The sequence below is a fragment of the Panthera onca genome, chromosome B2 (genome assembly GCF_046562875.1).
Source record: "Panthera onca isolate mPanOnc1 chromosome B2, mPanOnc1 haplotype 2, whole genome shotgun sequence".
Lineage (NCBI taxonomy): Eukaryota > Metazoa > Chordata > Mammalia > Carnivora > Felidae > Panthera > Panthera onca.
This window is the reverse complement of record NC_138343.1, coordinates 18,119,878-18,145,769: the sequence shown is the minus strand read 5'-3', so window position 1 is coordinate 18,145,769 and position 25,892 is coordinate 18,119,878. Positions and strand designations below refer to the sequence as shown.

The window sequence follows — 25,892 nt, the reverse complement described above, 5'->3', positions numbered from 1 at the left end:
AGGGCACAGTTTCTATTTCCGAAAGGTCCTAGGAGGAGCCCCGAGGTGATAGAAAAGGGTGGGTCGGCATTTAGGGGGCAGGCAGAAAAGACCCTGGGAATGAACCTCATTGCCACTCACCTCTGCTACCTCAGGAGATCCTAAGAACAGCAGAGTAGTGAACTCAGCCCTAAATAAAATACTAAAATAAATGGGAGGCAGTGTACCCTCTCTCTCCCTGCTCCACGTGAGTTTAACCATTCCTTTTCCCTTCCCAGAAAACCAGAGCTGGGTCTTGCTCATTGACGTGTCTTAGCCACTGAGAAGCTTGAGCCAGCAAGTGAAGGTTTACGTGGTATTTCCTTTGTGCTAATGAACTAACAATTCAAATTTCAGTTATCCTCTGAGACAGGTTCCAGAGCAGTTATGGGGGGGGTGGGGTGTGTGTGTCTTCTGTTCTGTTCTCTTCTCCATCTTCCCGGTCATCCTTAACAGTTTGGTTCTGAAGGTTTTATATTGCGGTTTCCAAAACACAAACGAAAACCTAAAGGGTCACCATAAATAAAATAAAACTTTATTTTTAATAATAAAATTAATGTTTCTAGTCAGGAAAAGAGAGTATGTCATTCCTTTAGCAGTACAAACAATCTTTTATCCAAAAGAATACATTGGGTTTTATTGTGTCATTTGTCTGAATACAGACTCGGTGGAATATCTAAATGATACCCTGCTCTGAACTCCAAGTTGAAAGTAAGTTTTTATTATACTTGAGGGAAACAATGGGTTCAGCTGCTTATTGCACGGAACAATTGCCAAGGGAGAGTTAAACTCAATTACTGTAACCATACTGAATAAAAAATACTGCCAAGAACAAAAATACGCCTGGGTAAAGACAGCCCCTGAATAAAAAAAAATCGACATAAAGCGTATCAAATATTTATTTATCTGGGCAACAAAGGACTATGATACATTGACAGGCATGAAAACTACTGCCAGCACAAGTCAATACAATACAACTACAACTGCTTCCAAAATGGCCAGTGAAAATACAGAATACCAGGTGGTCCCAAATGTTTGAAGTTCTTTCAACAAAAAGAGAGAGAGAAAGAGAGAGGGAGGTGGGGGGGGGGGGGAAATCCCTTACCCTTGGTTTAAAGACAATACTCATTTATTGCTGGAATGATCCTTTCAAGGGAGGATAGTGGAATAAGATAAACTTTTTTTTTTTTTCTCCCCACAATACATAGAAGGGTCATCAAACCGCTCAAGTTTAAAACTCTTTCCAGGGTCCGATATCACATTTTTTTCTTTCAGTTCAATGGAAAGCTAAATGTAATACTAATTATATATAAAATTTTAGTTGGCTTTTTTTTTTTTTCCTTCGTTCAGCTGTCTCCTTGTCGTCTTTAACATGCTACAACAGGGCTAAATTCATGAATCCCAGAGGAGGAAAAAAAAAAAAATCCCCCAAACCTTGAATTTCTAAATAAGTACCATGAACCACATGAAGAACTAATAGGGAAGATTCAAAACCCACTAAACAAGAGGTAAACGAGATCACCAGATAAATTAAAAAAAAAAAAAAAAAAAAAGAGGCTTAAAACAGACTCACCATATTTACAATTCCCATTAAATTACACATAAATAAATATATACAGAGACGTGAACACTGATTCCCTTATATAACTGTGAATCGTGTTGCCAGAGAAAGTTCAAGTTGGTCGCTTTACCTTGAAGAGGAAAAACTTCTACAACTGAAGACATGACATGGAAATTCCTGTGTTTGTGTTCAAGTTTATTCACAATACTGATAAAAATGTCATTATCCTTTTGGCTTTTTTTTTTTTTTTTTTTTTTTTTTTAGTATGGCTACAATCTGAACCGAAGTATGTAAGGGAAGGTGGTGACTCAGTCCCATGAAGCTCGTATCTTTTTTTTTTTTTTCATTTTTATGTTCTTTTTTTTAGAAAAAAAAAAAAAATTTTTTTTTTTTTTTTTTTTTTTGTGGTGGTTGTCACTGTTGGGTTCCTGTTGGTTTTTCTGTTTTGTGTTTTTGTTTTTTAAAAAAGGTTCACACACTTGGACAGAACTTTTCTTTGCTGGCTTCGAGGCCTGTTCTGTTCTCTTAGGCTCCACAGGAGGGCAAAGGGCGGGGGAGTTGGTGCTGGTGGGGGGGGGGGGGAGGGAAGTCGAGGCAGGGGGGGCGGAGTCAGCAGGGGCGGTCCCGCTGCCGGAAGAGACAGGGCCCCTCTCTCGGACTCTGGAGGGCTGTGGGTGGCGGGCGGCGGCAGCAGCAACAGCAGTAGCAGCAGTGGGGTTCGCTGATTCCGAAGCTGTCACCTGCCTGCGGTGGTAGGTGGGGGGAGACGACCGAGTGGGTGGGCTCGCTGGGCGGGGAGGCGCAGGGCGGGAGGACAGCCTCACTTTCTGTGTTTCTCCTCTTTGTCACTGCTTTTGGCGCTGTTGTCCGTGTGGCTGTTGGGGTTGTTGCTGAGGTACATTTTGTCCATGGCCTTGAGGGCCTCGGTGAGATAGTTCTGCAGGGCCGTGACCGCGGCGCACACCGCTGGGCTGCCGAAGCCGTGGGAGATGAGGTTGAAGTGGGTCAAACAGCTCTGGATGCCGGGCTCCAGGATGGGGTTGGGCCGTGAGTTCCCCAGGGGAGATCGGTCCTGAGCCAGCAGGTCAGTGAACTCTTTGCATATCTGTCTGCAGCACAAGTGAAGCAGAGAAAGAGAGAGAGACAGAGACAGACAGAGAGAGTGATGGGGGAGGGAGGAAGAGAGAGAGAGAGAGAGAGAGAGATGAGGCTCCCCTGTGGGCAGTACCAGCAGCAAAGAGAAAACCCTTCTCCCTGCAGTCACCCCCAGGGGATTCCGGGGAACCCCGACCTGACCCACGGCCCCAGAGACAGACTTGGGGAAAGACCCAGTCACCTCTCAGTGTCCACTGAAACATGGCTCCTTCCGTCAATGCATGCCTTTCCTGCCTTCACAAATGTCTCTCTCGCTCTCTCTCTCTCTCCTCTCGCTCTCACCCCTCAGCTACCCTTAACTGCTAACCGCCTCTTTTCTCACTCATACCAAATGCCCCAGACACAGAAACACATTTCACACGTTAGAAGAGAAACAAAAGAGAATAAGACGGGCAGGAGTCAGAAACACAGGCATCTCGCCAATGGCCAATAGCACACAGCCATCAGTTGTCCGGTTCAAAATACTAGACAGACCCTCTTCCTGCTCTTGAGGTCTAGAGAGACCTCAGTTGGTGGGATGGTCTCCACTCATTCACCTGCAAATCAGGTTGGATGCAGACAGGAAGGCAAAACTTTTCTTGGGATTATTTTGCCTTAAAAAAAAAAAGGTCACAGAAAACCTGTTACCTGGGGACAACTCAGACTGATTTTTGAGAAGAAATCGACCCTTCAATTTCAATTTCTCCTTCCACCTCTTTTCCCACCCCCCAACCCTCAGCCCCCGAAAAATCTCTAAGGAAACTGAATACGGGTGGGCTTAGGAAGCTAAGGGAAGAGAAAAAGTTGGCATTTCAAAAAGGGTCTGGAAAAGTCAGAAATACAGGCAGATGAGGCCTGTATGCTGGAAGCTGTCTCTGAATCCGGGAAGGCAGGACTTGCTGGGGCCTCCCTGAGGCAGTAGCAGCCTGGAGGGGGTGGGGGTGGGGGAGGAGGGAGAATGGGGAGCACTGCTAGGCTGCCTTCTCCAAGTCCAGCTGATGCCCTCAGGTCAGAAACTATCCCGCCTGAGGCCCCAGCCTCTGCCCTCTGGTTCCATGCCCTCCTGTGACACAGACTTTGATAATTAAGGGCTTCCGAACAGGCCTTTTAATTTCCAGAAAACATATCAAAACAGTAATTTTCTTTTCACACACCACCTGGAGGGGCCTATTCAGCCCAAGCACTGATGGGAATATAACTTGGGCCATTTTGAAACCTATTTGACATCTCGCCTGTAGGCTAAGACTTGTGGGTGTGTGTGTGTGTGTGTGTGTGCGCGCGTCACTTTTGAGGAGGGAGGAGAAAGAAAGGCAAGAAATGGGATAAGGGATTAAGGTTGAAACTAGGACTCCTGGCTTGCACATTTTACAGACCATTGCTTAATCCTTGCCCTCAGAGACCATACTGATAGGAGACAAAAACTGATACAGGCAAGCCTGGTCCCCATTTAAGGACTTGATGCTGGGCTTTCTGAAAAGACAGTCACCAATTCACACTGAGCTTCTATCAAATCCCTACATTACCCACCCTCCCCCCCCCCCCCCACACACACTCATTTTTTAAAAAATGAGGTGGAGCAGAAGAGAGGATTAAGATGGAAACACACGACAATCCCGCCTACACTTCCCCTTTAAAACGGTATGGTTTAATAAGAGTGTGTTGTTAATTTCAGTTATTTACAACACCAAAGCTGATTAACACAAAAGAAGGCGGAGAAAAGCCGGAGAGACCAGAAACAATTTCGATTTTTCTTTCTCTGGACAACAGACACAGAGAGACCCCGGAAGAGGTAAGGTAAATGCCTTACTTTGTAGCCAGGAGCATGTTTTTTCTTGTCACTTGCTCATTGGGATCGGAATGTTGTCGGTTGAGAAATTCAGCTACTGCTTTGGCAGGAAATTCGGTTTCGCACACGTACCCAAAGTCCCTGGCTAGGTGGACGGCTTCTCCTGGCAAGAGGGGAGAGAGGAGAGGCAGTGTGACAAAAGGTTGAAAAGAGCCGAGATCAAAATTTCCTCCCAGCTCTCTTATTTTCTTAATCCAGATGTTGAAGAAAACACAAACTACTTGTTTTCTCATTTCAGGAATTTTATTTCCTTCTCTGTAGTATCTGGCAGATGAATTTATCAGAAAAAAAAAAAAAAAAATGGCCACTTGGCCTAGAAGGCCAAGAGGGATTGAAAATGTAAGTCCCCTCCCCCACCCGCCAGTCCCCTCCCCCACCCTGATGACATTTTCCCAACTTCTCTTTTTAAATGTTTCTTGTACTCCAACCTCACACCTATCAACACATTCATAAATGATATTCATAATTACTCGCTGAGCTTTTCTTCGAGGGAACAACTAAAGGTTTACATTTTAACTTGATCGCATATAATTATCTGTTCATCCAAACCGATTAACCAAGAGGATTTGAGGGTCACTCCACTGAGTCTGTCTGTGTTGTTGATTTTCGAATCTTTGGTTTTAATTTCCTGAACCAGTTGGTTTTTACTGCAGGGCTTCCTGCCATTAGCTCCAGCTCCGGAAGAACGCATGCGCCAATTAGAGCATCAAAGCCCTCTCTGCAGAGCTCGTTTCCATAAAATGGAGCGGATCGCAAACAATAACAGTTCTCCAGAAACTGCCTCCCTGCTACAGGACTCAACCCCCAAGCCCATACACTCGTTCACACTGCTCACACTATACCCGAATCCACTACTGCCACTGCTATCATTTCCTTTGCATGTAATTCTTGGGGGGGGGGGGGGGGGCGGAGGGGTATGGATAGTGGGTTCTCTTATGTACTGATGTTATTTTTAACGTAATGCTACTGTAGTTGAGTTTCTGGCACTGAACACTCGCTTATTATTTAACAATTATGGTATCGTCCTCAACGCCATTAACAAATGCTTCATAGGATTCTTTCTCAAATTTACAGTTTTAAACTTTTTTTTTAGTTATTTATAAGCTGGAGCTCAAATCCAATTGTAATGTATCTCCTCAAGTGCAAGATGTAAATAAGACAAAATGCCTTCTTGAAATAGAAATGGCAGTTTTGAAATCTACCTGGTAATGTGTCTTTTTTTTTTTCCTATGGGCATAAAACATCTTCAACCTAACGCATAGGAAAACACAAGAAAGCTTATACATTCATTCCCAGCACATCTAAACTTAAGCTAATTCAGTATCAGAAAAAGTTAACAGGAATCTAGAGGAAGCAGGAATGTAAGTGGGTTCTGGTGACAGGGTATCTATAGCATGGAGTGAGAACAGGAGTAGCTTTTGTTTTGAAGGGTTTGGAAGTGTGTGTGTGTGTGTGTGTGTGTGTGTGTGTGTGTGTGTGTGGTGTGTTAAAAACTGCCATGAGAAACTTTCTGCAATGCTTCCATTTCTTTTTTCTTTCCTAGCCAAACAATTCAAAATCTAAAATTGCTCACTTTTCTTCCCCTCCACTAGAGAAGCACAATTAAATAAGAGATAAGGGAGCATATGTTTGGAAAACAAAAACCTGAAAGGGCATATAACCCTGAGCTTTCAGGACGGTCTTAAATCAGGATGCAGGTCAAAGATTCCCAAATTAATTCAGGAAGTAATGGTCACGCATTTCTCAAATGCAGATGTCAGAATAGCTTAAGTGATTTACTGCTGAGCTCTCTGAAGGAGACAGGAACTTGAGATATATGCAGTTCTTAAATTTTCACATTGTTTAGGTCCATATTGAGCTACGGAGGTGGAATTTTGTGGCAGGGGGAAAGAAAAACGGAGGACAGGAGTATATGCAAATAGTTTTTCGACATGCAAGGATTCCGCTCACTTCCATTACAGCCTCTGGAAAAAACGAAACTGCCCAGTTGACACAAAACACAACCAAATGGCCACTAAGTATTATCCATTTTCCCACAAGACAGTTCCCTTCTTGTTAGCAAGTGGACTCGCTTACCCTCCACTAGTGATGTGAGCAGAGTGACATTGGCAGCTTTACGTCTCCCTGCTGGCAGATTTAATCCTATTTTGTCCAGTTTTTCTCTTAAAGATCTTCCTCCATTTTTAGACTTCGCCCTGTTTCACAAATATATGCAAGAAAGGGATTGAGAAAACACTGGGTTGCTCTACATCACATTATTTTCATTTTGAAAACTTCCTAAAATGTGCTTTTCACAGTCAAGAATCGTGGCCCCGAGATCCTTAAGGGAGGGAAATCTAGGAAGGAATGGTACAGAAAGATCATAGAAGACAAATGCTTGACTGTGAAGCACCCCCGCGTGCAGTTGATTGCAGCAACCGTGGCAGGTTAGAAGGGTTTGATTTCCCAAATCTCTAAAGAAGAACCACAAACAAACAAACACAACTCTCATCTCTAGGGTTTGAGGTATTCTTGAGTTCAACTGATTGCTGTATATTTTCCCTGTTGTTACAATCACACAAATCCCAGTGGGGTCTTTAAATTGTCTTTGCAAGGACTGCTGTTAGGTTGTTCAGAGTAACCAAAGTTATCATCACTCTCACGTTTCTTGCTCTGGCTTTAGCCCCGGTGGGAAATTCATTTCACCAACTGTTTACATGCCATGTCACCAGCCTAACTGGAAATGTCAAAAGCGGAGATCAGCCTTTAAAAATTTCACTGATTTCAGCGACAATGGGGGTGGTTCTAAATAGATGTCTAAATAGACTCCCATAATCAGAAAGTGGTTAAGATAAATTGTTTAAATAAAACAGCAAATTAATTAATTTCAGATTTTATTCCCTACTCAAGTGCTCTTTAATTGTGTGGATTAGATTATACTCCCCTAGGTAAACAGTCTCCAATATTGGGGATGGGGGAAGGGGAGGAAAAAGCAGAGGGCGGATTCAGATCTCTGTCAGTGAAAGATTACAAAGGGAAGCAAAATGACTGAAGGAGAAAGAAAAGATTAGAAAAACTGATGTTAAAACCTTCCAAAAACGGCTTTGTAAGGTTTTGCATGGGATATACCCATCAGAGTGGGCCTGTGGGTCCATAGATACACAAATGAATAAATGGCATAAACAGTGAAGTTCTTGGTCTACTTTCTTATTAAAAAAAAAAAAAAAAAAAAAAAGGAAAAGATCATGTGGGAAACTTCCACCCAACACCCACCACTCACAAAGTTGGGTGGAACCCTAGGAGGACGCAGCTCAAGGGAGGGAGAAATCTGCCCTAAGGGAAGGTGCTTCACCTTGCAGACCCTTATAAAATCTTATCTACGAAACGAATCATTCCGGCCTCACAGGGGTGAGATGTGTATCCCTAGCCACGTATGTAACACGCACTCGTGGGCAACGACTACTCAGAATGATGCACGTAACCGTATTTTGCACACTGCCGGGAGCACATCGCCGCCGCAGTACACGGGAACCACTAATGCGTGTGCCTTAGGCACGGGGAGTCGCCGTCTGGCCAGAGGTGACAGTGACAGAGGGGGGGACGGAGAGGGCAGGAAGGGCGGCGGACTCAAGAGAAAGCCACCGTCTTCCACTTAAAAACCCTATCTATTCAAAGGGCGGTGGATTTCCGTCGGAGACCCTACACGGAGGTAAGGCAAAGTAAGGCGCCTGAGAGGAAGTTTTCCAGGGTTTGCAAGGTGTTCGCGAGAGTAAAAAGGTGGCTGCACGGCGCCCCGCCGCTGCAGCAGCCGGGACTGAACGCGCGGTGCAAAGAGCTGCGCGTGCGCGCGGGGAGTTGGGTTGGGGGCGGAGGGCGCGGGGAGCGCGCTGCGGCGGCGGACCCGGGCGCGCGCCAGAACGCCGAGCGCGCGGGAAGCCTGGGAAGGGCGCAAGCGCGCGCCGCCTCGTCCCGCCCCCAGCTCCCACCCACCGGGTTTGGCGCTCTTCTCCCCGCCCCTTTCTTTTCCCGCGAAGGGAGGGCCGTGGCGCGAGGCCCGTTTGCGTCGTCGCCCCCGCGCAGGCGCAGTGTTTCCCGCGGCCGCGAGGCGGGGCGGGCTGGGCGGAGCCGGGCCTCACCTCCGCAGCACTCCGCCCAGCAGCGAAGCGTTGAGACACTCGGGCGGTGAGAGGCGCCGCTGTACTTCCGCCACCGTGACCTTGTACTTCGAGGTGGAGCTGAGGAGCGAGAGGCGACCCGGAACTGAACAGAAGACTTCGTTGGGGTTCACGACGCCGCCGAAGAGGTTGTCCTTGTTTATGGGGATGGCGGAGACGGCGTTGCTGTTGGATTTGGACAGGGACACGGGGCCTGCGGAGATAGACGGGGAAGCTGCGTGTGGGCGTCGAGGGTCACTCCCAAGTCCTTCCCGACCCCGGCGCTCGCCCGGCCTTGCGCTGCAAACCACCCCCCCCCCCCCCCGTTTCCTGCCAGCCCAGAAAATCCCCTCTTCTCGCCTATTCCCTGGTGTTCGCCAGTCCTGGGGATCGAGCCTCTGGCCCTCGGCGCACCTCACCCGGCGGCCGGCAGGCACCTCCACCTCGCGCCACCAGCCAGGCCCGAGCTTCCGGCTGAACCCTTTCCTGTTAGCCGCAAGGGTGCTGTCTACAAATGGTAGTGACATTGTGACCCCCTGGGCTCTCATCCGAGGACAGTGGCCCCAGCTGAGGTGCTGGAGCATAGGGTCAGGGTGCAGGGGAGGGGATTACGTTTGCACACCCGAGAGCAAGCTGTGTGTACTTTGGAGTTTTTGTGGGGTGGGAGGGGGGGGGCCTTAGTGTTGGGAAGAGATTGCTTCAGAGACCTATAATTAAAATCAGCAGAGTTTAGGTGGCTGAAGCGGCCTGTAAGTGAGCATTGCAGTTAAGGCACCAAGCTGGGAGGCGGTCGATTCGCTTGTCACACACCACACGTGCCCCACCCATCCTTTTGAGGAATAAGCCCTTTCCTAGGTTTAGTTGTGAAAAAGACCCGAGTTGTGGAAATCCATCCCAAAGCCCCATTTTGAACTGGGAGAAAAAAAAGGATAAATAGGCCTACCATAGGATGTATGCCCTGTTGTCCAGCAAATCGTTAATACCCTTGTCTGCTTAAGAGTACTCATTGGGAAGGGGAGAGGATATACTCTTGCTGTTTCAAATCATAAGCTCTTCATGGTCGGCCCCACCATAGTTAGAGAAAAAAGCCAAGGCCAGCAGAAAGTGTACTACCATGTTACATTTCTCAACACCAATAGAGTTCAGATGCATTCACAACCATTTAAGTACAGTATGCATTTGTATTTTAAAATTCCACAAGGAGACATATATAATAACATGCACACATTCTATTCACAGTACTCCTCCCTCTTTAATGGGGATATTCTAGACGTATGGGGAGGTAGGGGGCTCTAGGTTTTGGATAGATCACTTGTGACATTAATAGCTCTGGGGAGGCTAATAGAGACAATAGGAGTTAAACGAACTCTTGAGAGATTACTAATAAAAGAGCCAATTATCATGTCGACTTGGAAAGAGCATCTCTTAAGATTTATCCCTTGCACATCTAATTTGACGTGACAAAGACTTCACAGATGCAAAAAATGAAACTTTAAACTGGCTAACAATATACTGATTGGGGTTAGAAATGAGAACAGTTTTATATAGCATCGTCCTCTGGTGGTGCCTAGAATCCTGAAATGTAACATTGCCACCATAACAACAACAAAAAAAGCTGCTGTGAATAGCATTTAATCCAGTAAACTTTATTTCTACTCACTAAACACAATACAAATTACAAATCCATCCAAGTCACTTGACACTTTTTAAGAACAATTTCTGCTCTGAACAATTATGCTAATAATCCCGACATTTTCAAGATGCTAATTTTAACCAAAAGCCAAATTTTTGTTAACCTAATTCACAAAGTTTAAAACCCCTTAAACAGCTAATGAGAAATTAAATTGAAGAACATGAAAGTTTCTTCTTCCTCTGCTAAGGAGTGTTACCAAAGACACAACTGCCCTTCTGTTAACGTTGAATTATTTGCACCGTTTTAGCATTATACCCCTTCTTAACACTCATAGCCACGCACACAACAGATGAACTAAACTATTAAACCACTTGAAAACTGAAATGCCACTTCCAAATCAGTTCAACTCTTACACATTTCATGTGTTTGTCCATGTATCATTAAACTAAATGAAATGGTCAAATCATGAACAAGGCTAGCCTGTTGCCATTACTAACACACTGAGAGCCGATCACTTAAGCATTGCTGTTCCAAGCCCATCTATTTGCTAATTCTGAGCCTTTAGGAAATCCTATTTGAAAAAAATAAATACAGCTCTGCAAGTTCTTTTAAATAGCACTATGCCTGTAAGGACATGCCTGGAATGTAGAAGGAAATGGCTTACCTTTCTTAATTACAGTTTGATCTGGGATGTTAATACCCGGGTCTTCTACATGCTGCAACAAAAGGATACACATGGATGTAAGTGTATAATCAAAACAAAAGGAAATGAATATTCCATGCAACATGGGGGGAGGGGAAGGGTTAGAATCAAAATTTCCCCCTCCCAAATAGTGACATTTATATATAAACATCTCATCTTGGCTTATTGGACTTTGAGGCTTTGCAACTCAAGAGGTTTCACTGCACACCCACGGCCCATTTCTCCTCCCCCAGCAAATAATCCATGTTTGAAGGAGGTGGGGGTGGGGAATAAAACTTTCTTTGGAAATGAAACCAAGTTTTGGAGCACCTAATCTTTCTCACAAAGTCAGTTCAACCTTTAAAAATACACCTGGCTTTATTTTGGCGCCTCAGCGGCTTCGGACCTTAGCGATTCGAGTGTTCGGGCAGCAAAAGCCAGAGAAACACAATAGAAATGACAGAGGCGGGAGTAACAAGGGAGCATTTTAAACGTTTTAGGTAGTGTGATAAAAAGCAAATGCATATACACACCTTCACTTATGGAACACTAAAAATAATTTTTTTAAAGAAGACTACTGCCTAAACCGGGTATCAGAAAGGAATATGAAAATGGTTTTAAAAAAAAAATACAAAAAACAAAACCTTTGCGGTTTTTTCCCCCCTGTTGTCCAGCAGCAGATTTGTTGGGGTTTTTTCTTATTTTTTCTTCTCCCTCTCTCTCTCTCTTTTTTTTTTTTTTTACAGATGGATGGGTATACGTGTGTGCTAGAGTCAAAACGTGATTAGAAAGTAAAATGAAATCATGTTTTCTAATGCAGAAACTGACAGGCAATATAATGTCTGGCTGTGTTTACAAATTAGCACCAGGGCTGCTGAGATACAAGATTTCGCAATCGTTACCAAACACAGGCATTACCATTTAAAAAACTATTACTTCCTTCTCTAGTCTTTGTCCAACAATAATACTGATTCGAACATTTTCCATTCTGTCTTGGATTTATGCTCCTGTTAATTGTGCCTGATCGCAATGATTCCGGGTGGATGGTACTAAGTTGCTTTATTACAGGTTTTATTATACTCAATGCTCTCATTTGTAACTTGCCTAAAGTGCTTCTGGATTTAAGTATAATTAAATTGAGAAATGTTCAGAAATGACTACTGCTGCAGTTCTTGTGTTTTAACTATATGGGGAAATATGATCCCTTTATGCATGCACCCTCAACCCATAAAGTAAATGTAGTGTGGCATAATACTTTTATTTGTGTTATTTCTAGACCTTGTCCATACAGGGAAGACTGTTAAGTTTAAAACCCCACTGAGATATTAATGATTAAATAATTTTCACCATCAATTTGATTTTCTTAAATATTTAGCAGTCATTCTTATTAAAGGTTAACTGTTGCAGCAATGGGAAAATTGAAAACAACCCTTTTCCTGACCCAAATTCCTTTGAAAGAATTTTTTTCTTAATAGGTGGGGGAGGGTGGGGGGAAGAGCTGCAACTGAGTTTCCTTGCTTTTATATGATCTTTTGGTTAATTTCTCCTACTGACTAATTTCACCACAAAGAGTGACTATACAGGTGCTAAGAATTCACACCAGCCACTTTGGAATTTCTGCAAAGGAGAGCAATCCTAATTCACAGTAATTCCAAAAGGTTGCAATGCATTTTGCAATTCAAATATTTCCACAGAGCAGGCTAGGAAAAGGATTCAGAGGCTCTTTGGGAAGGGGAACTAAAATGATCACAACTTCCAGGTTGGTTTTTTAATTGCGCTTTTCTCAACTATTGCTTCTCTCATTTTACTTCCCAAGAAATGTACCGTTTAGTATCAGTCTCCAAAAACATTTATGAGCACAGACAAACACACACCATGCTTACTAAATCCCACAATGGATCAAGTGCCTACTTTCTTGCTTTCCATGCAAGGCTGCTCAACATAACCAACAAATTTCAGTGATTAACTGGGCCAAGTGAGAGCTGTAATAAATTTTCTATTTTCCTATGTAACTTAAATAATGTTTTAAATTCACCAAGCAAGCAGGTAAGTTCATCTGACCATTTTCTTTGCAATCTAATGCAGTAATCATTAAACTGTCAACGGACATATTGCTGCAATATTTGATGCACTAATTTGAAATAGCATTTTAGTAAAAATCACATCCAGATACATTTCCTCTCCAAAGAAAAGTAGCATTAACAGAGCCTTTACAGCTTTAATAAAATTATTGGCTCATTCTAATTCCATTTCAGGAAAGTTGTGAGGAAACCATAAATACGTAGAATTGAAACAGAGATGCTGGTTTAAATTTAATTTCAGAAAGTACTTTCAAATTATCAATAGGTTTACATTGTAAATAGTAAATGTGCTAATACCATGCTTATTCAGAAATCATTTTAAACTGCATTTATTGATAACTGAATCAGAACTCAAATAATGTATTGCCCAATAGTCTCAAAACATTTAATTTAATATGGGGTGTAGCAGGTTCTGATAGGCGTTGGGAACCCAGCTAATGATTTATGAGGTCAGCACTTAGCACCCCTAGGAGGAGAAGGAGGCTGCATTTTAATGTCCCCTGCTCCGATTTGCTACTTACTATTCTTTAATCAGGGTAGGGTACACACATAACTTTTAGTTATCACCAGTGCTTATAAAACCCGGCAAAAATGATTTTCTTAGGGTGTCGTTTACACTTTATGTTAAACTGCCGGGGCATTTAATGAGCTCTTCTGGTCGGATTTAACGTCTTTTTCAGGACAGACAGAAATCCCTACGCCAGACGCAGCGGTGGAATTAGATCCTATCCCAATCGAAACAGTTTACTGTCGTGGAGAGGGGCAGATATTGTTAATGGTGACATTCGTCTGATTTATTTCTGTGTTGGTGGAAATGGTAACGCAGGCATTGTTTGCAGGAGCTCCAGGAACCTTTGTTCTAGGCTATAGAACTCTCAACTACTTTTTTTTTTTTTTTAATTCGGTCGTTGCCGTGGGTTCTCAAAGCGTCCGCCCCCCAAAAATAGTATGAAATTTTGGAAAAGTAAACGCCATCGCGGGAACCTCAGGCCCACCCGCCGCACGTCCCGATTATCTTCTCTGGGGGTGGGTGAGCAGGGGCTGCGTCCCCTCTCGCGCCCCCCGCGCGGCCTCTTACCGGGACGTCCTCGATGGCGTGAGGTAAGGAGTGGATCGGGAGGTCTCCGAGTCCTGAGCTAAGCCCGTGTGGGCCGTGCAGGAGGTCTTCGTGCCGCCGGTAGTCCCTGCGAGGATCCAGGCCCGAAAGCTGGTGGGGCAGCCCCCGGTGCGTGTGCAGGAGCCCAGACTCCTGGCTCTGCCTCTGGCCGGGCCAGCCCGGGTGCTGCGGCTGCGGCTGGGCGTGCAGGGGGTTCAGGCTGTAGGGGTCGTTGACGTGGGAGTAAGGATCTTGCGACTGGGGGTAGATAGGCTGGTAGGGCGGGGGGAAGTAGGGGGGCTGGAAGTCGGCATTGGGGGTGTGGGACAGCGGCGGGGCGCTCGTGTAGGGAGATTGACCTACAGTGCCCAGCTGGGGCAACCGTGCCGTCCCGTTGCTGGTGCCGTCGTGACGGTCCTACAAGAGGGAGAGAGGGGAAGGGGAAAGAACGAGAAATCAGGCGTCGAGTTACAGCTGTCCACTCTAAATCCACTCCGCAAGACTGCGTGGGGAACCGCTCACTCCCATCGGCAGGCCGCCGAGAGAAATGGGCTCCAACTTGTTCATTTCGGAAAATACCCCAGAAGTGAGGCGGGCTCTTTCCAAAACGCAGGGAATTAGATGGTGCAAATGTGGGGGCATAAGAGGCTCTGCTTAGGCGTTTCTTTGAAAGTGGGGGGGGGGGGGGGGGAGACAGAAAAAGGCCTCCCAGAATACACTCCGTTTAGCTGCAGCGTGAAACCTCCCTTAAGCAAAATTAAAATTCCTGCTAAATATTAAACAGCAGAAGCGGCCTTTCCTTTTTCCCCCGGATTTGAACCTGCCTGCCACTGCGTTATTGTTTACACCCTGTTCATTTATTTGGAGGGAAAAAAAAATCACACACGTTCAAAGACCATTACCATTTCATGACTATTTAAATGGAAACATCTCATAGAGGGGCTGCAACGAAAGCACACGTTTAAATTACCAGCTTAAAGAAGGTTTTAACTGCAGGATGGGGGTCTGTCTTTTCCGCTTCCTCAGTTGGGAGCCTTTTTCTCGACAGGGTCGATTTTAGGATACGGATGGGGGAAACGGGGACGTCAAGTCAAGGTTTAAAATAGAAAGATTCAGCCTTGTTGGGTTTAAAAGAGAGAGGTGTACCCCGGGGCGGAGGCTCCCGCCCCTTGCACCCCAGCCCCAAAGGGCACAAGACACGCCTGACTTTATGTCCCTGTATTGTAATTCGCTTGCAAAACAGGCGAACAGAGTTGATTCCAGGGAGTGCGAACCCTCGGAGATTGAGCCCGGGCTCCGAGGGTAGGGGGCACACCGGGCCGCGTTCTTCCTGCAGATGGATTAAGCACCAAAGGTTGAGAACACCTCGGGAACAAGTGAATACGCGAGGAAATAACGATGAACGTGTTGAGGAACACGCCTGGGGAAGTAGCGGCGAGGTAGGACTGCGCGCCGGGAGAGGTCGAGCAGGGGGGAGGGGGTAATGCATTCGATTTAAGAATGAAAAAAGCGAGAGAAAGGAGGAAAGAGAGAAATGCAAATGGAAAGGTGGGGGGGGGGGGTGCCCTGAAGGAAACCTGGGCGCGAAACCCGAGGTTGCGGGCAGCCCCGCCGCACCCGGTTTCCAGAACAGAATTCCTAAGGAAAACAGGGATGGGGGTGGGGATGGGACTCACCATAGCTGAAAAACTGTGAACTAACATCTGCGAAGAGTCTGGGGTAACGAGTCAGGGTGGAAAAAAACAAGCAAGCCTGGAGAGCCCGGCTGCCCCGCCGCCCGAGCGCGCCCCACACAAAAGGCGCCGAGAGCCCCGCGCCACCCAGGACTCCGGTCACGGCGCAGACGCTCCCGCGAGCGCTGGAGCCCCGCTCTGGTCCATCCGAACTTGAACCACCGATTGGAGCGGCGCCTTCAGCTGGTCGAGCCCACGGTCTCTATCCTGCCGTGAGCGGTTAGGATTCAAAGTTCCTTAAAAAATGAAAAAAAAAAAAAAAAAAAAAAAAAACCCAAAAGAGGAAAAAGAAAAAAAAAAAAAGTGTGTGTGTGTCTGTGTGTATGTGCGTGTTCCTTAATCCGTGTCTCCCCTCTTTTCTTAGCGGCGGCTTCGCTTGAGCTTCTAATAACCGCGCTGGGCAGCGTTCCTGGAGCCTCCTAATAGCAGATATTCATGACTATTAATATTACACGAATACTTAATAAGGGAAGAATGCCTGGAAATCGAGCGTGAAGCGGAGAGGCAACTCGCGCCGGAGCCGGCTCTCAATGCAGTCCATTGACGGGAGCCTCAGTGTAGCAAATCGGAGGTGGGGAGAGGGAGCGCGAGAGACAAAAAGCGGGCGAGAGAGGGAGCGGGCGAGCGCGCGGGGGGCCGCGGCGCGGCGTCTGGCGAATCACAGGGAAGGGGCAACATTTTAAAAGGTTGCAGGGCATGCAAAAGTGAAAGAGAAAGAGGGAGAGAGGGAAACCGAGGGAGAGAGCGCAGAGAGGGAGAATGTGTCTGCGTGCGTGTGTGAGAAAGAAAGTGTGGGTGAGAGAGGGGAGCCCGGAGTGGGGAGAGGGGAGGGAGGAAAGGAGGGAGAGCCCGGGAGGAGGAAGGGAGGGAAAGAGGGAGGGAGGGAAGGAGGGGGAGGGGGCCGAGCCGGAGCGCACAGAGGGGGAGGCCGCGGGGGAGGGGGAGGGAGCGAGGGGGGGGGATAGGAAGCGAGCGAGGACAATCAGACCTAAAAGGCTGGGGCAGACCTCGGGATACCGTGGGGGCCGCGCGTCGCGGGCCGGAGCTGCCGGGGACCGCGTCCGGGCATTCATCGGGCTCTCGGCACGGGAGGTGCTGCCCGGCCCTCTCCGGCCGCGGGCTCCTCCGCTCCGCAGACGGGCCTGGGACTCGGGGTTCGGCCGCCCGCCGCCGCGCCGCTGCTCCATGGCCCGGCGCCCCGCCCGGGACCGGCCCGCCCGCTCCACCACCGGCCCTCGCCTCGGCCGCCGCTCGAGCTCCCCTCGGACGGCCCGGGCCGCTCCGCTCTGCGGCAGCTGCCGCCCCGCCCTCGGCTCTCCGGGGCAGGGGCTCGGGGCGGGGGAGCCGGGACGCGGCCCGGGGCGCGCAGAGACGCTAGGCGGCCCAGCCCGGGCGCCGCTGGCACCGGCTCCCGGCTCCCGGCGCAAACCCGTCCGACTGGCTGGGCCACTCCCGCCCGACGCCCCCCCCCCACCCCCGCCCGGATGACACGGCTCGCTCTCTCCCAGCGCGGCCCGGCTGCCGCCGCTGCCAGTCCGCCCGCTGGGTTGTCAGAACAAGCGGCACCTCGCCTCCTGCGTGTCCCTGCAGAGCCCCGACATAATTAGACAGCCCCGAGCCGGCTCGGAAACCCGAAATCCCTGCTCCGGCGCTCGCCCACCGCAAAGTTGTTGAAACAGCCCTCTCTCTTTTTGGCCTCGCTTACACACATTCACACGCGCCCCCACAGGATCCCTCTCAGAGGGAGCAAGTTCTTCGCCTCCCACCTGAGTGTCGCAGGCGGCCAGCGCCGCGCAGAGGTTCGGACCCCGCCCGCCTAGGGCTCGGCCTCCGCGAGGGTGAAATGCCCGAGCCTCGGGCTCGCAGCCCTGGCGGGGACAATTCGCTCTCGACTGAGGGGCTCAGTTGCACTCGGACCAGTTCGCAGAGCCACCCCCACCCCCCACCCCAGGCCTGAAAACAAAGCGGCTGGTCTGCCCTGGGGTCGCTGAGCCCGGCACCGCGCACGGCAGGAGCCCCCAGAGAAGCGCCGGTCCCCGTGGGATGTCACCTCGTGCCCCGTGGGGTGAAGGGAGGGCCCGGGAAAGGAGAAAGATTTAAAATAGCCGACGGAAAGGAGAGGGGGAAGGGAACGGGTGACACATCGTTCACATCAACCCGGGTGCTGATTTCAAGTGAAGACAAGACCCACGCTGCTGCGCCCGCACAGACCTCTGCGCCAGACATTTCCAGCTCCAAATGTCAAAGAGAAAGAAAAGAGCAGAAAAGAGAATACAAAACAACACAGCAAAGGCAGGGACTACCACCTATTTAGGTAATCATCGGCCGCGGCCCTCCTCCCCCTCCCGTGACCCCTCCGCGTATTTCAGCGGGGGTTGCGAAGGAGTTCACGGCCGCCGCAGCCAGGCGGGTTCCCAGCGCCTCCCGCGGGCGGAGCGGCGGTGCTGGGGCTTCCCCGGCTGCCGCAAGAAGCCGAGCTCTGGAGACCCTGGCTTGTAAAACGGGCTCCAATGAGGCGCGCTCTATCGGCCCCGCGGGCTCCCCGCACCAGAGGCCCCGTGCAGCCCCGCCAGGATTCCCACGGTCACGCAGCCGAGCGCCGGGCGGCTGCAGGGGCCGCAGCTGGAGGACCCCGCGGCCGGCCGGCTCCGCACCGCGCAGCCTCCCCACCGCCACCCCAGGGATGCTTTCCGAGTGTCCCACAGAGGGAGAAGCTGCTTACAACTTCTTCAGTAACAGAGATACCTGGAGCGAGCCCCGAAGCGATGTGGGAGAGGAGTGCTTCCAAACTGAACCCCATAACCGGGAGGTGCAACCCAGCTCAGGGAGAAGTGTGCGGGCCCCTTCTCCAAACAGAAAGGAGCCTTTTTAGAAAGGGGGGAGGGAGGGGGAAGATAGGGAGGAAGTAAAAAAATGAATCAATAAAAGAAGGAATGTTAAAGATCGGAGAGGAAGTTAAAGAGGAAAAAGGGTTTTCTCTTTCCTTTCTCTTCCTGGTGACTCGAGCCCCCAGGATCTCGCTGGAGACACACGCCGGGTGCACAGACGCGTGCCTAATTGCCAGCAACTGCTTCAAAAACCCAAGCTCGTGTCTCCGCTCCACTCTTAGGCAGACCCAAAACTGGTCAGAAAAAAAAAGGGGGGGGGGGGGTAAAGTGGGACACGAGCTTCGAAGGAGGGAAATGAAAGAAGGCAGCGTCCACATCCTTCCTCTCCAGCTTCTCCCTCGCGTTCTTCGGGCGAATCGGAGAGGCGGGCGCCGCGCTGGGGAAAGTTTGTCCCACCCGCATTTCGCAGCTGGCTGCGAGGAGAGGAGGAGGAGCGGGAAGGTAGCGCTCCGAGCCTGCGGCCGCAAGGATACCCGGCGCCGCGCTTACCTCGCAGTCCTCGTACTTGATATTATCCGTCAGTTTCCAAAGCATTTTCATGGATCGGCGTGAACGGATTTGCCCCCTTCTCCGCCTCGCACCCAAGTGGAGCTACTCTCTGGGTAAGCGCAAAGTGCCGGCTGCCGGCGGTGAGCGCAGGAGGAGGAGGAGGAGGGCGAGGAGGAGGAGGAGGAGGAGGAGGGCGAGGAGGAGGAGGAGGGCGAGGAGGAGGAGGAGGGCAAAAAGGAGGAGGAGGAGGAGGGCGAGGAGGAGGAGGGTGAGGAGGAGGAGGCGAGAAGGGAAAGAGCTCCCGTGTGCGCTCGGAGATCTCCCTCTAATGGTAGAAACTTTTCCCTTTTCCAGCTCTTTACCAACAGCCTAATCGCCTCATTAGCATATCAACAATAGTCCAATTGCTCGCCAGCACCGCAATCTGCGGCCGGCCGCTCCGACCCAGGTATAAAGGCCTCTCCAAGCCGCGAACTTGCTCCTAGAGCGCACGCCTGCCTGTGAGCGGACGGAATCTCCCCGGAGACCAGCCGCGCGCCCCTGCCCCAGTCACCCCCCAGCCCCCGCCGCTGCCCCATTCCACCCCACTCCCCTTCCTCTCCGTCTCCTCCTCCAGGGAGATGCCCTCCGCAACAACAACAACAAAAAACCTGCACTGTGCAGGGTCCGAGCGGCTGCGCCTGGGGCCCAGCTTTCAGCACCTCTCCCTCACCCCTACCACCGCTAACCGCGAGGTCCTTTCGGCCCCGTCCAATTTTATTAGAAATTATTATCCCTTTCGCAATTAAATATAATCACCAAACCAAGACCGGCAAAGTCACTCCAGGATTTTTGCCCAACAAGAGATCGCCTCCGCTCGCGGCAGCCTCCACCTCGGGCCCCAGCGCTTTGGGAGTTTTATTGGCTTTGCGCTCCCCCCCCCCCCCCCAAGTTGAAGATTTTGCCAAACGGCTCCAGTGGCTCGGCTGGGGTTTGCGATCCTTTAATTGCCGCGTGTAAAATAAAAATTGTACCCTGAAGAGGTTAGTTGACAGCTCCAGGGGTTAAATGATTTTCCTCTCGTTTGTATGAAGCTAGAGCTGAGTGATAATTCAACGTGGTGTTTGGGCTAAGGGTTTCCTAGGTGCGATATGGACAAAATACAGAACTCCTATGGAGTCTCACAGTCGCTTCTGGAGTTGAGCCGATATACCGACATGTGTGCGCCGTGTCATTCATGCATCAAAATAAATCGCTGGGAACCAACTCTTCGCTGTGCTAATCTGCTCCAGTTTTCCCAAGATCCCCCTTTTTAATTAAAGCAGGGAGAGTTCCTTCATGATTTGGTGATGTTACTAAAGCGGGCGCGCTCGCGGCGCAGTGCCCGGCTGACGCGGAACCCGGAGGCCCCGGGGCCACCCCCGAGTCCAGGTTGGCCAGTCTGGGCTCTCCCGCTCCACACAGGGACCTGCTCGCCCCACCGGGGCTTATTATTATTATTATTATTATTATTATTATTATTATTTCTCTCTGCTGTTTTAGTAAATTATTTTAAGGGAGAAACTAACAAGAAAGACCTCATGTAATCCTTCGAAATACAGAGTAATTAATTTCTCTGGCTGAGCTCCTCATCTGTCCTCCATGAAAAAGTTTTTGTGTGTCTTTCTCGCTCTTGAATACTACAAACTCACTAAACAGTAGTAGGTCTGCCTCAGAATTGCTCTAGTAATGACTTCTGGTTCCATCTAGGCCTGTTTCTTGCAAACTTCCAGGCCTCCCGGGTTTCCACGGGGTGTCCTTACAGAAGGGCGGAGGCTGTTAACAATTCGAGCGTTTTTTAACAGGTGGAAGGAAGACGAGAAGAGGGAAAACCCCCTTCCCCCCAAATCTGTAAAAGGGCAATTCTCCTTCTGGGTGACCCCCGCAAATTCCTCAAGCTAGGCAGAGTAGGCCAGAGGCTCCTCCCAAAACTTGGGAAGAAGACTTGAGCTTGAAGGGGGATTTAGAGCTCGGGACATTTCCCGGGGCGCTCCCCACGCTCCTTTCTGCCACCTGAACACTAGCACGGGTCTGTGGCTGTACACAGTCCGCTCCACCGGGGGAAAGGGTGACGGTCCGGGGCTGGCACCACGCACCCTAAGGGGTTGCCCCGGGGCCCTCCGCGCAACGCGGGGCCTAGAAGTCCCTAGAAGTCGGGCGATGGGCCGCCGCGAGCATTTCCACCTTCCCAACGGCAGCCGCAGCCACCGAGCGTGATCTGTAGGCCAAATCCTAGGCCTGGGAGCATGGGATTTTTACACCCTCAGCCGTCGCCACAGTGTGCTTAAGGGAACTTCAAGTTTCACTTTTTCAGTTTGTTGGCTGGGGAAGGCATTCAAGGCCCTTTATCTTCTCCACTGCCTCCCACCCCCACCCCACCCCACCCCGGCTGACCCGTGCCCCGCAGATCTCTGGCTCCGCACCCGCAGGGGCTGCTACACTGTTGTTGTATTCCCGCCGAGGGTGCCTTTGAGGTGCAGATTGGGGCCTGAGGGCTCAGCGCCACCGCCCGAGTTACGGGGGTTGAAGAAAGGCCCAGGCCCGCGCCCCAGGAGCCCCTGGAGCCAGCCGAGCCGCGTTTGTGTGAACGTCATTACCACGACAAGTCGCTTCATTGCATGTCAATGCTTCGTCCCCAGCAGCGCCCCGGGATAGTAGCGCCAGGCCTGGGGATAGAGGTCGGGGGTCCAGGCCTGGAGTGGGGGCGTGGAGAGGGCGTTGGAGGGAAAAATGAGTACCAGTGTGAGACGGAGACGCCCGAGGAACAAAGAGACAGCAAGGGGCCTGAATGGCTATTTTCTCTGGTTGTCACCACCCAGTGGGACCCAAGAGCCCAACAGGCCAAGCCTGAAGGATCCAACCCCTCCAGGCCCCAAATCCATGGGCCCCACCCTAGAGGCAGGCTTCCCACCTCTTGCCAAACCGTGAGCCCGCAGGAGCTAGGCCCAGGGTTCACTCTCTTCTCCTTGAGGCCAGGATCTCACCGCTTCGGAACCTGAGGCCCTTTGGAAGCTCGGACCTCCACCGAGGCTGTGCTACTCAGACCCGAGGCGTTCTGCTGTGAAGTCCACTCGGCTTGCTTGCGGAGAAACCTGCAAAGCCCTCAGCCAAAGACTTCCCGGAGTCTACACCCTCCAGAAAAGAGAACGTAGGGTCCTGAGGCCCATGGGGGCAAGGGAGAAAAAGGTGTGGATTTCTAACGTTTGTGTTTGGTGTGGGTATTTGCACCCTCAAACCCCAAAGGCAGTCTAACGTTGGGGCTGAAATTGCATTTCAGTGAGGTTTAACTTGGTGGGAGAGGCAGAAAAAAGCTCAGTGTTAATAAAAATTATAAATACAAGGAAAGAAATAAAAATTGCAAGACGAATTCCTTTCCCCAACTCCAGGGAATGTAGTAAAGATGGGACTTCTCTGACCTTTACTTCTCATGGCACAAATCTGAAACAAGAAAAGGAACTCGCCCCAGAAAGAGCAGGACCTCGACTTTTCTTTGGAAGTTCAGGGCGTTCTGTTCAAATTGCCCTACAGGCTTCTAGGCACCCAGAATCTTGCCCTAACCAGGCTTCTCTGGCCCCGGGTTGGGGGTTGGCGGGGAGAGGGCCCCGCAGCTCCCATTATGAAATTGGCCACAGAGGAGAGAGGCTGCTACCCTCACCAACCTGGCCAGAGCTGCCCGGGTTTCCGTAGGGGAAATGTCTGGAAGTTAGAAGCCGAGAGAGCTACAAGAATGCTCCTGTGGCCTAGGTCGGGTCCGGAGCTCAGGGATCCCAAGGTCCAGGGCCCAATTGGCCTTGTAATAGGGGCGGCCTAGTAGGGCCGAGTTTGGCAGGCGTTCGTTTGGAAGAATTTTGGACCTGCCTTATCCCCCACCATCCACTCCTCCTCCAGTCACCCCAATCCGTAGCCCAAGCGGCGCAAACGGGCTTCACGACTCCGACTGAGAGGCTAAACTTTGTGCAAACTCTTAAGTATTTCCCCAAAGAACATTCTCGCCGGCGCGACCCGTCCATCCGGACCCCTCTGCATTCTCCACCCCTCACTAGGTCCCCCAAACTTGGGAGACAGGAAGACAGGTGCACCAGAACCCCACCACATGCGTAGCCCTGGGGTCTAGGGCAAGAACGGAGGGCGGACCGAGCCGGGAACCTTCCTTACCACGCACTGCAACCCCCGCCCGGCGCCCTTCCCCCTCCCGAATTAGTCATCCACCCTTGTTTCTGCTGTGTGTGTGTGTGGGGGGGGGGGCATGAAAAGCTCTAGCGCAAACCACAAGTGACCCCCCGGGGCCACCTGTGGAGCGTGCGCCGGACTTTCCCCAGCTCCGGGCCGCCGGCAGCGCGTGTTTTTTTCTGCCCTCTTTCTCTCCTGGGAACACTCCTGGGCGCTGCCAGGCGCGCCTCACTTACGACTCTCCCTGCCCTGGGCCAAGGCTCTTCCTCTCCGCCTCCCCCCCTGCCGGCCCCCTCCCCCGCTCCACCCCCGCCCACTTCAACCCCAGCCAAGGCAAACCCCCGTACCTGCCAGTCCCCCATTTTGGCAAGTATGGACATCGCGGCTCGGCGCTCCTGGCGACGGGTCCCCGCCGGGCATGGGCTGGAGGGCTCGGCCGGGCCCGCTCCCTGGAATCGCTTAGGCAAATCCTCCTTTTTTACCTGCTCACCAACATCTCACCTGGTCATAAAGAGCTGGGTTGCTACCTGCCGACGCATGCGCGCTAGCCCAGGAATTCACTCCGCCAGCTCTAGTCCCAGCGCCTCGCAGAGCTGACCTGGGAAGTGATGGATTTATAGCCGCGGCAATCTCGCCATCAGCTCCTGCTTTTCCCAACAGCCCCAACCCGCTTTCCCGGTCAGTCCCTGACCGGGGAACCGAGGCAGACTGCCTGCTGGGGTGTGCAGGGCGCGATGCGAGCGTGAGTGGGTGTGTTTTCACACTCAAGCAATGGGGGCATCTACGCGCTCTTCCGTCGACTCTCCTCCCCCCTCGGAACTTTGGGGCTAGGAGAGTCTCCACCCCGAGGGGGGAAGGATCCGGGAAGGGGGGGGGGGTGGGGGTGGGGTGGAAGAAGAGAGCAAGGCCCGGAGATTGGGCCCGACCGGATAGGTCCCGCGCACCTGGCTGCATGCTGTAGGGCCAGACCCCGGTCCGGGCCTCCTCACCGGCCCACGAGGTTCAGGACACCCCCGGCCCTCGCGGATCCGAATCTGCGAGCCCCAGGGCTGCTTCAAGCGTCCGATCCCAGATCAAAGTGTTTCTCAGTAGGTGAAAACGTTCGCGATTGTTTCATTTCTGGCTTCTAGGTTTAGTCTCCTCCCACCGCAGACACACGCACACACACACTTGCACACTCATACACTTACACTTCTATTTAAGGTGAGCCCCTCCCCCACTCCTCTATGGCTTCCCAGCTCTTTATCTTTTCCACTAATAACTTTCTAAAGGGAGAATGGGGGCGTTGGTGGTTCTGGGATGGGCAGCTGAGGTTTGGGCTTGGGGTTTGCTTTCCCATGACAGATAAAATCACTCAAGTGATTTCACCGCTGCTTCTAATTAGAAGGGAGATTTAAAAGAAGCCACAGGATTTGGGGCTCCCGAGGAGCTCACCACTTCGTCAGGAACCACACCTGGTCGGGAGGGAGGCCCGGGTGAGGAGCTTAGCCTCGGGCCGCGCACTCCTCCGCGACCGTGCCGGCCCCACTCCGGCAGCCGCGAGGTCTGAGGTCTGAGGATCCAGGGCTGGGGCCTGGAACTCCCGGGACAGGCTCGGTTATCCCCTCCTGCTGTCGTCGCGGGGACTAAGATGAACAAAGAAAGAACCGGCTTCACATCGTCTAGGACACGTCAGGCCAAAGTGTGTAAAGGGTCAGCTCCGCGCTGGGGAGTGAAGACTTGTCCCGGTACCAAGCCTCCCTCCATCCCTGGCGGACGGCCTCAGTGGCCCTGCACCCTCCCAGACTGGGCGGTAGTGGTGTGGTTGGTGTCTCTCAAGGAGTCCCCGTGTCGCCTAGGCATTTGGGGCGTCCCTGGACTGCGGGACTCCCATCCCGGTGCCGACTGTGGATTTAAAACTTTCTCGGACCCGCCTTAGAACCTTGCTCAACACGTTTGTGGGTGCTTTTTTGTTTTTCCTTGCGAGAATTTCAAAGAATTTAAATTACGGCGTGTTTTTTTTTTTTAACTCCTAGTGTTTCCACTTCACTTTCCCGGCTTTTTCCACACTGTCGAAATGGGTTGGTGAAAACCGAATTCTTTCAAGTCCAAGAGAGAAGGGGAAGACGCGCCTGTAGCTCTTCGAGATTCCGGCGGGGGGCGCTGTAGTCTCTTAGAAATGAGCACGGTTTCTGGCCCCTGCAGCCTCGCTACTCGCGCGCCTCCGTGGAACTAGAGCTGGAGGGACGTGGGACCCGGCTGGCTGGGCCAGGCCGAGCTGGGACGGGAGGACGTGTGCTAGGGCTGGGGTGGGGCGCCTCTAGTCTCTAACTTTGGTACCTTTGGCGGAGGGGAGGGGACGTGGCAGGGCTTGTGCGGGAAAGAGAAGGCAACAGTGTCTGTGCACTTGAGCGCGAAGGCAAGCCGCCGC

General features: G+C 51.0%; 1 protein-coding gene and 1 long non-coding RNA gene across 4 annotated transcripts; one reads left to right on the top strand and one right to left on the bottom strand.

Annotated features, from left to right (window-relative positions):
- Positions 1 to 899: 899 nt before the first annotated feature.
- Positions 900 to 24,163, bottom strand: TFAP2A (transcription factor AP-2 alpha). 3 transcript variants are annotated; one of them, XM_060614822.3, is made up of 7 exons: positions 23,830 to 24,163; positions 14,167 to 14,601; positions 10,990 to 11,041; positions 8,675 to 8,906; positions 6,636 to 6,754; positions 4,521 to 4,662; positions 900 to 2,688 (listed from the first exon to the last, which is right to left on the bottom strand). In XM_060614822.3, exons 1-7 carry the CDS (start codon positions 23,860 to 23,862, stop codon positions 2,400 to 2,402), a joined length of 1,302 nt encoding a protein of 433 aa, XP_060470805.1. In that variant the 5' UTR covers positions 23,863 to 24,163; the 3' UTR covers positions 900 to 2,399. The 3 variants fall into 3 exon arrangements, with proteins under 3 accessions (XP_060470805.1, XP_060470804.1, XP_060470806.1); XM_060614821.3 differs by lacking the exon at positions 23,830 to 24,163 and adding an exon at positions 19,295 to 19,406; XM_060614823.3 differs by lacking the exon at positions 23,830 to 24,163 and adding an exon at positions 15,861 to 16,718.
- On the top strand, positions 2,234 to 5,441 carry LOC132666755 (uncharacterized). Its single transcript, XR_009604820.3, has 3 exons — positions 2,234 to 2,331; positions 4,386 to 4,502; positions 5,213 to 5,441. It is a non-coding gene; the product is annotated as an uncharacterized LOC132666755 (long non-coding RNA).
- Positions 24,164 to 25,892: the final 1,729 nt, after the last annotated feature.